Below are 13,193 nucleotides of genomic sequence, written 5' to 3' on the forward strand. Positions count from 1 at the left end.
TAAAAGGTCCCTTTTATGTAAAAAAAAACAACACTAGAAATTATATTCTGCTCTATTTTGTGACATTTGTGGCAGATTTATTCGTATTTTTATTTTATTTTTTAAATAAAATTACTGTTATGAAAATGTCATAATGCAAAACTGAATAAATAACAATAAATAAAAAAAGGTCCCTGTTATGTGAAAAACAAAACAAAACAAAAGACTAGAAATTATAGTTTGCTGTGTTTTTGTGGCAGATTTCTTCTAATAAACATAACGCTAAAAAAATACTTTGTATGTAATAAAGTCATCAAAATCAACCCGTCAGGACAATAACAATTTTTACTATTTATATTTAAATTATTTATTTATTTATTTTTTATTTTATAAATAAATTTACTGTTATGAAAATGTCAACATGCAAAAAATAAAAGGTCCCTTTTATGTAAAAAAAAAAAAAAAGGGTTTGTTAAGGGTTTCAACTAAAAATCAAAATAAAGACTAGAAATTATATTTTGCTGTGTTTTTGTGGCAGATTTCTAAAATCAACCTGTCAGGACAATAACAATGTGTGTTGTTTTTATTTAAATTCAGTTCTATTTTATTTGATTTTTTACCTAAAATTACGGTTACAAAATAATGTAGAAATACAAAAAATAAATAAATAAAATAAAATAAAAATATAAAAGATCCCTTTCATGTAAAAAAGGGATTTTACCTAAAAAAAACTAAAGCAAAAAAAGGACTAGAAATTATATTTTGCTGTGTTTTTGTGGCATTTGTGACAAATTTCTTCTAGTAATACAAGTCATCAAAATCAACAATTTTTATTTTAATTATTTTTTATTTTTTTAAATACAATGACTGTTATGAAATAATGTCAAATTTTAAAAAATAAATAAATAAAAATAAAAAAGATCAGGAATTATATTTTGCATAAAGAAAACATTTTTCATTTGAAACAAAAACTCACTTAATTTAATTTTTTTTAAATATACAAAACAAGACTGACGGTAAATATATGTTGATTTAAGAATGTTTACATATTTGTAATGAAAAACATGACAAAAAATTCTAAGAAATATTTTTGCAGTGCAAGCTGAAGGTGAAGGTCAAACGCCCCAAAAACCGCCACAGAAATATTCAAATACAGTCCGGTGTTCCAATTTGGAAAACATTACGAAACTTACCAATTTGGTAAACAATGTTTCCAATTTGGAATCTTTTTTGGAATTCTGCGTTTGCTGCAGAGCTGCGGCGATTGTGCGAATGAACAGCGCAGCATCAGCACGTCGGTTCTGCGTCTGCGTATTCGATCGGCTGCGACACGCAGTCTATGTCGAAGGGCCGCTCTTTCACGGGACTATCGTCGGCGTCCTCGTAGCTGCCGGACTGAACTCCGCCGTTCCCGCATTCCGGCTCCGTCTCGTATCCGGTGTCTCTGAGCGCGCGCAGCGGATGCGCTCCGTTCTGATTGGCCGGATCAGTCTTTCCCTGCACGGGCTCCATCAGGCCGGCCTCGCAGGCCACGTACTCCGCCTGCGGCTTTTTGTTGGAGCCGAGCAGCGCCGATCGCAGGCGGAGACACGGCGCCGGCAGGTACTGCATGTAACAGTTGTACGCCAACGCGGCGAGGAACAACAGGAAGAAAAGCAGGAAAAGCGCCAGCAGGGCGGCGCTGTTGTCGTGCTGAATGTATTTAGCCGAGGGGTCGAGCGTCTCGGTGCGTGTCGGTAAGTTGCTGACCTCCGGAGGGATGTAGGATTTGGGTTTAATGGCGTTGCTGGGAGGGGTTGTTAGTGAGGGCGCGTCCGTGTGAGTCGGCGTTAGTCCCGAGTCGTTACCGCTATTACCTTCCACCGGCGTGACCGTAGATGTGGACGTGGACGTGGACGCGGCGCTGGACGGACGCTGAGCGGATATCGACGGCGTGCTCTCGGGAAGATCCAGGCGAAGCGTGTATCCCGCCACCAGACGGGTGAAGTTCTGTCCCGCCGCCGTTTCGACGGACCAGCACTCGTAGCGGCCCGCGTCCTCCGGCGTCACGCTGTAGATCAGCAGCCCGTTCTCGCCCAGCAGGAGGAAGCGCGAGGCTTCGTTTAGGACGCGGCCGTTCAGTTTCCACAACACCTGAGCCAGGTTTGATCGCACCTGACACGGCAGATCGGCAGAACCGCCCGGCTTCACCAACACCTGCTGATAGTCGGCCACTGCCAGAGGAGCCACTGCAACAGGACAGGATTATGGGTCATTATTAGTTTGACAGGGAAGACTATGACACTATATAGTTTCTTAAAAGTATTTTATATATTTTTTATTGTATTGAAATATTTTACTTAAAGTATTTCTGTTTATAATATAACTTATGCTTCATTTATTTAATTTATTTTATATATATCTTTATATATTTTATATATATATCTTTTTTTTAATCTTTTTAATACAATTTATGCTTTTTTCTTTCATTTTTTTTAATATAAGGTATTTTACTCAGTTGAATAATTTCTGTTTATAATATAACTTATGCTTCATTTATTTCATGAATTATAAATATTTTTTATTTACTTTAAGTATTTTATTTAGTTTATTTTTCTTTATAATGTAACTTATGCTTCATTTATTTAATTTATATATATATAGAGTTATCTACTTTAAATATTTCTCTTTATAATCTCTTTATAATACAACTTATGCTTAAATGAAGCATTTAATGTATTATAAATATTTTTTATTTACTTTAAGTATTTTATTTAGTTTAATTATTTTTCTTTATAATATAACTTATGCTTTATTTCTCTAATTTATTATATATTTTTTATTTACTTTCAGTATTTTACTTGGTTTAATTATTTCTATCTATAATGTAACTTATGCTTCATTTCTTTAATTTATTATATATATTTTAATTTATTTTAAGTATTTTATTTAGTTAAATTATTTTTCTTTATAATATAACTTATGCTTAATTTCTTTAATTTATTATATATTTTTACATTTATTTTAAGTATTTTATTTTGTTTAATTACTTCTCTTTATAATTTAACTTACACTTCATTTAATTTATTATATATATTTTTTTTATTTAATTTAAGTATTTTATTTAGTTTAATTGTTTTTATAATATAACTTATACTTTTTCTTTAATTTACTATATATTTTTTTATTTAATAAAAGTATAAAATGTCATAAGTTATATTATAAAGAGGAAATAATTAAACAAAATAAAATACTTGAATTAAAAAAAATATATAATAAATTAAAGACATAACGCAAAAGTTATATTATAAAGTGAAATAATTTAACTAAATAAAATACTCAAATTACATTATATATATAAATGTGTGTGTGTGTGTGTGTGTGTGTGTGTGTAATAAATTAAAGAAATAAAGCATAAGATTCATTATAAAGAGAAATACTTAAACTAAATAAAATGCTAAACATATAATAAATATAACATATAATAAATTATAATAAATGTATAATAAAATATAAATATTAAAAGTTAAACATTGCCTAGCACAAGTACACACACTCAAATGCGTCTTAAATCTTAAAATTTCTTTCATTACTGAGTACATGTCTGTATAATTATTATATTTACTGTGACAATGTTCAGTTAAAAATAAGCCTGTACAAACCAAAACCAGACACTAAAAGTGGATCATTTGAGCTGCTTTACTGAGTCTAATTTAATACTGATGACATTTCTACATGACACACCTGGAGGACATATCCCAGCATCCCCTCTGAGGCTCTGAATCAACTTCCTGCAAAAACACACACAAAACACACAGAGTAATTACACAGTAAACACAGACACACCTGACTGAATATGATAATGCTGTACGGCAAACATATTTCAGAAAATACATGCAAAAATATGTAGTTTTTAAATCACTTCCGCACGCAAATCAAGAAGTATAAAGTACTGAGAAACACTTGCAGAAATGAAAAACAAAATATATGTAAAATAAAAATTATGATTTATCTGACTCCAAATGATCTATTAATTTATATAATAAAATGATGAATTAATATATATAATAACAAATTTTTAAAATGTAAATGATGAGGATAATTAGTAGAAAAAAATAGTAAAATATATATATATTGTTTAAATATTTAAAACAAAACTGCAAAGTAAATATAGGAACACAACACACACACACACACACACACACACACATTACTATTTAAGTTTATTTGTATTACATTATTATTTAATTTCACACTCATTCACATTGGCTTTCATAAGTTGTTTAAATTTTATTTATTTTTTAATCATCTTATATTAAAATTATATTAAATAAAATTGGATTAAAATATTGACTATTCAATTTATATACACATAAAATGAAAGTGTTAGGAAAAACTAAAATAGTTGCAGAAATTAACTAAATTAAAAAAATATATAGCAATAAATTATAAATAGCATACAAAAGACAGCTAAGAGTAAATATAAAATACAAAATTACAAAATTATCTGACTAACAATTTTTTTTTTAATTTATGTTATTTATTATGTTTATTTTATTTTAACATTTTTCATTTATTTTATTGTATTTGACATCTATACATTTTCTTAAAATAGTTTCTATTATATATATATATATATATATTTTTTTTTTTTTTTTTTTTTTTTTTTTTGGAAGAGAAATATATATATTATATTTTTGTCTATTTTTATTTCACAACCATATATCTTCATACATTTTTTATTTTGTAAATTTATAAAATACAATTTTATTATTTACATTTATTTGTATTATATTTGATTTTATTTCATACTCATTCATTATTTATTATCTTTATTTTCTTTTAACATTTTTCATTTATTTCATTGTATTTGACATCTATACATTTTCCTAAAATAGTTTCTATTTTTTTTTTTTTTTTGGACTACATTTATTTGTATTATATTAGATTTTATTTCACACTCATTCATTTTCCAAACTGCTGTCCTTTATTTTAATTTAATTTAATTTAATTTAATTTGATTTAATTGCCCTGTCTAGGGTCACCGGCTTTTATAAATTGTTTCAATTTTACTTATTTTTTAATCATCTTATATTAAAATTATAATAAATAAAATTAGACTAAAATATTGACTATTCAATTTATATACACACAAAATTATTCTTAAATTACAAAGCATACTAAAAAGTGTTAGGAAATACTTAAATACTTGCAGAAATGAACAAAGTTTAAAAATATATAGTAATAAATTATAAATAGCGTACAAAAGACAGCTAAGAGAAAAAATAAACCGCCCAGCTTGCATTAAAATATATTTCAAAATCTATTTAAAAGACTCACTAACAAACAAGACACATATGAGAGCTGTGTTCCTGTTAAAACAGTGTGGAGATGCAGAGTCTGCAAATATTTGAGAAGTTAATGACTAAAATCCTCCTTGTGAAAGAGACGGACGTGCTGTCAGTCACAGTGTGAACGTTACTTCTCATTTCTCACCGTCGATCGGCATCATGCTGGAAAATATTAACGCAGGAGGTCGAGCTCGGGTCCCAGGCGCAGTACGGGTCCCGCGCCAAAACGCAGTCCACGCAGGACGGGTACTTCTCACAAAACGCTGTGGGAGACTGAACCACACCTGAGTCCGAACCGGCGTACAGGAACCGGGCCTGGGACGAACAAAACACACAATACGTGAGAAACCGGAGATGATCGGCTGCTGAAAGAGGAACAGAGTCTGTCCAGACTGTCTGTCTCCAGCGTATGGAAACTTCCTCCCTGCTGAGAAATAATACAATGTGTTTGCGGATTTTATTCGCTCAAAGGGCGCGGCGATGATAAGATGAGTCTTGGCTCACTGTTACGATGTTGTTTCTGGTTCTTACCACTTGTGTGGAGAGTAGAAGTGTTTTAATTGGCTCTGCGTTCTTCAGCAGCTGGATCTCCTCCACCGTGTGAACCTCGCCATCCAACACCAGCGTTTTGTGCAGCAAACCTTTATCTGAAAACAAGAAGCAATCAGTGTGACAAAACAAATCAAAGCAAGACTTTCACATCCTGTGGTTATCACATCCTTCCACACATTTTACCACATACGGTCACCGGTGCAAGTGAAAATTACAGTAAAAAATATAATATATAAATAGCAAATATTGCTGTCTATTCACTTGTTTCGGTTATATTGGTGCTTAAAAATTCATCATTATTATTTATAACTAGATTTGTACTGTATTTCACTTCCAGTTTTAGCTATATTACAATAACATTACATAAATAAAAATATAAATTATAAGAATTATAAAAATAAATGATAAAAAAATTAAATTAAGTTACTAAATTAAATAAATGTGACTCTCTAAACTCTAAAATTGTAAAATGATTTTAAAGTTTATTATAAGGTTTTGTGAATTTGTAAAAATGATTTTAAAGTATAGTAAGTCTTAAGAAATACTTGCAGAAAAAAAAAAAATTAATTACATTTAATTTATTTTTACCCAAATTGATTGTCCTGTGTAGGGTCACAGGCTTTTAAACATTTTTTACATTTTATTTATTTTTTTAATCATATAATTTTATTATAATTTTTTTGGTGTGTGTTAATCTTTTTTATCCTTTTAACATTGAATTTATTTTATTGTACTTCACATCCATACATTTTCCTGAAATAGTTTTTATTTTTTATTTGGACTTTTACATTATTATTATTATTTTATTTATTTATTTTTTTACATTTTATTTATTATTGATCATTTCATCTGATTTTTTTTTGTTTGTTATTTCACTTTTTTTTTTTTACACACACATACATATATATATATATATATATATATATATATATATATATATATACACATTTTTGTCTATTATACCATACATCTTAATAATTTTTTTATTTATTTTTTAATTTTATAAAATATAATTTTGTATTTATTTGTATTATATTTTTATTTGTAATATATTTTATTTCACACCCATTCATTTTCCAAACTGCTTGTCTTTTTTATGTATTTATAATTATTTAATTATTATTTAATTTTTTTTTATTCTTTAAAAAAAAAAATCAATTTAATTCATTTTATTTTCTCTACTTTGACTTCTCTCTCTCTCTCTCTCTCTATATATATTATTTATTTATTTATATATATATATATATATATATATATATATATAAAACAAATATGACCACATCCTGTGGTTATCACATCTTTGCACACATTTTACCACACATTTTACCATACTTACCAGTGCCGGTGAAAATGACATCGTAGATGTTGCCGTCGAGGGCCTGAACTCTCTGGACAGCGATCTGCGTATAGTTGACGTCTTTAGTGATGAGACGCGGGCCGTTTCCGATGGGTAGCACGGGATCTTCCAGCAGCGGATGATCCTTCACAAACTGCAGCGTCTTATCGGGCAGCTGGAGGGACGAGTTGATGTTCTGCATGCGGTTCAGGTTGTTGATGCACTGAAAAATGTAATCATCACAAGAAATAATTAGTGATGGAGCATTTATTTTATTTCGCTTTATTTTATTTTATTATTTTTCATATTTCCCAAATTGCTAGGGTCACAGGCTTTTAAAAACGTATTATATTTTATTTTTCAATCATTTTATTATTATTGTTTATTTTTTTAAATTATGTTATTTATTATCTTTATTGTCTTTTAACATCTTCATTTATTTTATTGTATTTCACATCCATACATTTTCTTTAACTTTAACATATCTTGTTTTTACATTACTTATTTTTAATCAGTTCAGTTTTTTATTATTATTATTGTTCTTTTACTTTTTTATTTTATTAATTTATTATATGTATTTAACATTTTTATCTATTTTTATTTGGCAACCATATATCTTCATAGATTTTTTTATTTTATTTATATAATTAACATAAAATCTAATTTTAGAATTTTATTAATTACATTTATTTGTATTGATTTGCATGAATTTGATTTTATTTCACATCCATACACATCGATTTTATTTATTTTTAATCATTTCCTTTGATCATTTTTTAAATTATTTTTGTTGTTACACATTTATATATATATAATTTAGAAAATATAATTTTATACATTTTTATTATTTATTATATTTATATATTATTTCAATTATTTGTATTATATTTGTATTCATTTTCCAAATTGCTTGTCCTTGTCTTTTTATTTCTTTTAAAATTATTTAATTATTATTTTAATATATAGATATTTTTTTATTTTGAATTTATTTAATTTTCTATACTCTTCTTTTATTTTCTATACTCTAATACTTTTTTCCCAACATCCTGTAATAATTAATAATAATTAGTCATTTTTATACTATTTTTTATTTAGCGATTTTTTTTTGTCATTTTTATTTTTATTTTTTAAATATTAATATTTTAGTGTTTATACACCAACACATATTTTATTTGTATTCTGAATTCGCTTTTATTTCTATATTCTTAAGATTTAATTTTAATGTTAAATTTATTAATACTAAAACACTAATTTGTTTAGAAATGTGACTTTGTAATTTTAATTTGTTTTTGAGATATTAATGTTTTAGTATTATTTATACATTAATATATTTACTATTTAACTATTTAAATATATTTGTATTATATTTGATTTTATTTCACACCCATTCATTTTTCAAACTGCTCTTCCTTGTTTTTTTTTTTTTATTTATTTTATAATTACTATTTTTTTTAATCAATTTATTTTCAATTTATATAGACTCTTATGACTAATTCCCTTTTTCCATGGTCACATATATGACACTGAAATCCCCGTTTGGGAAAATACGAACCGCTCCAGGTCTGGGACTCGGGGTGATGCCGTTAAATCGAACCCACTTGGTGTGGGACTGCTCCACCGTGGCTTTCTGCATGTATTTCCCTTTGGAAAAAACCTCATGAACCGAACTCATGTTATACGCACAGACAGCAGACAAACCGACATTCCCCCTGAAACACACAGAAACAAGGAGATTTCTGAAGGAAGTTCCCTTATCAAAAAAAGACAGACCAGTTGTGCCACTTTTGATTGACTCTCGTGATCCGACGAATCAAGCCAAACTGGAACAAGGAGTTTTAAATACCAAACAGGCTTTCATTCTCACTCAACATGAGTAACTAATGACACACACAGGTGCGAAAACTCACCATTGAGACGTGAAGACCCCATAGATGACGGTGTCTCTCCAGTGCGCCGCTTTCAGAATAAACACGTCATGGACCACATTGAAAACAAAGTTGAGCTCTGGCATGGAGCAAACCAGTTTAGCCTTCAGAAACGACGTCCACTTCTTCTGCAGCGTCCGCTGGCCTCCCAGATCTCCCTGTTATAGAGAAAGATGTGATATACTTTGGAGAAACATGTTTACAATATTACATCTGTGTGGTGACATTTGCATAAAGCGTGTATTTAAATCTGAAACTAAACGCAACCACAGACTGAAGCGAAACAAAAAACAAAAACAAAGAGGTTTTGTGGTTTTCAAACTATTGTAAGGAAGTTCAAAGAATTCCATCATCTCAAACTATTTGTACAGAGGTGAAGTTTTATTCAATGAGCTCATCAGGGGCTTTGTTTATAGCAGGGTGGTAAAATAATGACTAATAGTGCCATTATACATAATAAGAAAATTATTACTGGCAGACTCATTGCCAGGGTCACGTCTTAAGACGTCTTAAGTTTTTTTTTATTATTATTATTATTATTAATTTATTTACTTATATTAAATATTACAGTTTCATAGTATTTTATACACGTATACAGTTTGTTAAATTTTATATCTTTTTTAAAATTTAATATCAGGTTTATAAATAATATTGATACTATTTTTTATTTTATTTATTATTTTTAATTATTAATATTTTGTTTATTTTAACTATTGTATTATATTCTTTTAACATTTTTATTTATTCATTTTATTTTATTTTATTTATTCATATCCACATATTTTCCTAAAATAAGTGATAAATTATTATTATTTTTTTATTTTGTAATTTTATTTTATTTTTAATTAATATATTTAATATTTGTTTTAATGTTAGGTTTATTAATACTAAAATAAACACTGAGATAATTTGAGATATTAACATTTTAGTTTTATACATTAATCTAATAATAATAATCTAATATTTTGAAATATATATACACACACAAACACACAATAAATATATAATATATAAATATAAGTAATATATAATAAAATTATCTAATTATATTAAATTAAGTAATTTAATTTTACTTTTTGTTTTTTATAGTAGTAGCTCAGTATTATTTATACGATAATGTAGGTTTTATTAATATTTTGCTTTTATTTTTCTATTTTTTTTATTTTTAGTAATTTTATCAGTTTACACTAATATAGTTTTTATTAATATTTTGAATTCGATTTTATTTTTATGTTTATATTAATACTTTTTTTTAGCAATTTTGTTATTCTATTAGTTTTTGCTTTTATATTAGCAGTTTAGTATTATTTTACACTAATATAGTTTTTATTAATACATTTTTTAAATTAGCTTTTATTTTTGAATTAGGTTTATTTACTTATTTTGTCTAGAAATTTTGTTATGTGGCTTTGTGATTTTTAATAGGGTTTTCTATATTAATGTTTTTGTATTATTTTTACACGAATATGCATTTAATTAACTCTTATTTTTATAAAAGCTTCTAGATTGTTAAAGAGTAAAAACGAATATGAGCTCATGCGAAACTGTCAAAAATGACTTGTAATAATATATTTGCATAATCTGCAGCTCTAAATTATTTTTTATGTGATGAAACAGACCACATTTAGTCACATTTGCACTTGATTATATATGATCAAAAAATGTTGTCTCTAAACTAAACTAAACTAAACTAAAAGCAAGATGTTGACAGATAAAGCAAGAATGAGAAACAGAAAGTGGGACAAAGACAGATAATCAGTAGATAAAGAGCTTAGAGAAACATCCATCAAAAGTGACGAAGAGGAAAGTTTATTGTTTTTTACAGGAGGGAAAAAACCCAACAAGGCAGAACAAATTTCCAGGAACAAGATCATTTTTCTGCCTTAAATGAAAACAAAACTGCTTGTTTCTGTGAGAAATGACACAGTAATCTTATCGCAGTCACATGTAGTCAGATGGGAACGGAGGAGATGCTTGTTTAGGATTTAGGTTTGCGGCTGATCTCACCTTACAAACGCGCGCGATTCTGGGGATCAGCAGTTTCCCGAAAAACTCGTACTCCACCGACACCTCCGTGAAGAAGTAGTAGATCTTATCGTCGTCTCCATCCGGGCTGCTCCGCCCTTCTCGAATCACGTCGGCAAACACGAAACTCGGCTCTGAACAGAAAACCAAAGTCACAACTGAGCTGTGTGATTTCACAATTATTTATATACTACTACAACTTTTATCATAGCTTTTATTTGTAGCTTTCATTTTAACAGTTTTATTATTACAGGGTTTTTTGTGTGTGTGCTTTTGTCATTTTATTAGTTTTTTTTTTTATTAATATTTTAGTATTATTTATACGCTTTTATAGTTTTATTAATATTTTGAATTAGCGTTAATATTTTTACATTTTTAGCTTTTTTACTTAGTTTTTAAATTAATATTATAGTATTATTTATACACTTTTATAGTTTTATTAATATTTTGAATGAGCTTTAATATTTTTATATTTTCATCTTTTTAGTTTTTTTAATTAATATTTTAGTATTATTTATACACTTTTATAGTTTTATTAATATTTTGAATTAGCGTTAATATTTTTACATTTTTAGCTTTTTTACTTCGTTTTTAAATTAATATTATAGTATTATTTATACGCTTTTATAGTTTTATAAATATTTTGAATTAGCTGTAACATTTTTATATTTTCAGCTTTTTTACTTTGTTTTTTAATTAACATTTTAGTATTTATACACTTTCATTGTTTTATTAATAATTTGAATTAGCATTAATATTTTTTACTTTTAGATGTTTTTTTTTTTACTTTTTTTAGAAATATTTTTGTATTATTTATAAACTTTTATAGTTTTATTAATATTTTGAATTAGCGTTAATATTTTTACATTTTTAGCTTTTTTCCTTTTTATTCATATTTTAGTATTATTTATACACTTTTATAGTTTTATTAATATTTTGAATTAGCGTTAATATTTGTACATTTTTAGCTTTTTTACTTTTTTATTAATATTTTAGTATTATAATACTACTAATTAAAATACTAAAATTTCAGCAATTTATGCGCTTTTTTTTTATAGTTTTTTATTAGTTAAATATTAATATTTTATTTATATACTATTACAGTTTTCAATAATGTTTCTAATAAGCTTTGATTTTTTATATTTTCAGCTTTTGTTATAATAGTTTTACTAATACCAATATTAATAAAATCTTTAGAAATGTCATGCTTTTGTCAATTTTAACATTAAAATTAATATTTTTACATTATTTACACACTATTATTATTTTTATTAATATTGTATTAAATTATAATACTTGAATGAGCTTTTATTTCTTTTCTTTTTTGTTTTTGTTTTAATATTAGGTTTATTAATACTAATATTAATTATTTTAGTCATTATTAAATTAAAATTTTAGTTATTTTTAATAATTTTTATTAAAATTAATTAATATATATATATATATATATATATATATATATATATACACTAGTTTTTATACATAGTTTGAATTAGCTTTTATTTTTATGTTTTCAGTTTTTCATTTTAATTTGTAATTTATTCGTTTTATATATTAACGTTTTTTTTACCATTTAACGTGATTTTACCATTTTTATTTTTATTTATTTATTAATTTTTATATTACAATTTAGGCTTCATTTATTATTATTTATTAATAATTTATTAATTCTGTTGTAGTTTTTATGTATTTCCAGTTAGTAATTTCAGTGTTTCAACTTAAATTTATTTCAGTTTGTAGCCAAGGCAACAATTTTAACTTTCATTTAGTTTGTTTTTAATCTAATAGCTACATTTTACATTGTTTAATTTGAATAACATTTTAATTAACAAAATATTTTAACAGCTTTGCTTTTCATTAACGATAACTCACAATGCTGATTATTTTATTATCATTTTTGCTTCATTAAATAATCTGGATGCATTTTGAGTGTGAATGTATGTCTACATGAAACATATTTGATTTTGCATTATGTTCTTTATGCATACTTATATATTCATATGTACTTGTACTGTATATTGTTTCATATGACTATGGACACATTAG

At 26.3% G+C, this 13,193-nt stretch overlaps 1 protein-coding gene across 4 annotated transcripts in view; it reads right to left on the reverse strand.

Moving 5' to 3' along the window:
* Positions 1 to 1,263: 1,263 nt before the first annotated feature.
* The window catches only part of sema4d (sema domain, immunoglobulin domain (Ig), transmembrane domain (TM) and short cytoplasmic domain, (semaphorin) 4D), a 63,694-nt gene continuing 51,764 nt past the window's right edge, over positions 1,264 to 13,193 (reverse strand). For all 4 annotated transcript variants that reach the window (XM_051092713.1, XM_051092714.1, XM_051092712.1 and 1 more), the window contains 8 exons: positions 11,130 to 11,281; positions 9,105 to 9,280; positions 8,750 to 8,906; positions 7,198 to 7,420; positions 5,841 to 5,956; positions 5,455 to 5,624; positions 3,703 to 3,749; positions 1,264 to 2,207 (listed from right to left, as the gene is read on the reverse strand). In XM_051092713.1, the coding sequence (XP_050948670.1) occupies positions 1,267 to 2,207; positions 3,703 to 3,749; positions 5,455 to 5,624; positions 5,841 to 5,956; positions 7,198 to 7,420; positions 8,750 to 8,906; positions 9,105 to 9,280; positions 11,130 to 11,281 (1,982 nt within the window). In that variant the 3' untranslated portion in view covers positions 1,264 to 1,266. The remainder of the gene's footprint in view (positions 2,208 to 3,702; positions 3,750 to 5,454; positions 5,625 to 5,840; positions 5,957 to 7,197; positions 7,421 to 8,749; positions 8,907 to 9,104; positions 9,281 to 11,129; positions 11,282 to 13,193) is intronic.

The sequence above is a fragment of the Labeo rohita genome, chromosome 21 (genome assembly GCF_022985175.1).
Source record: "Labeo rohita strain BAU-BD-2019 chromosome 21, IGBB_LRoh.1.0, whole genome shotgun sequence".
Lineage (NCBI taxonomy): Eukaryota > Metazoa > Chordata > Actinopteri > Cypriniformes > Cyprinidae > Labeo > Labeo rohita.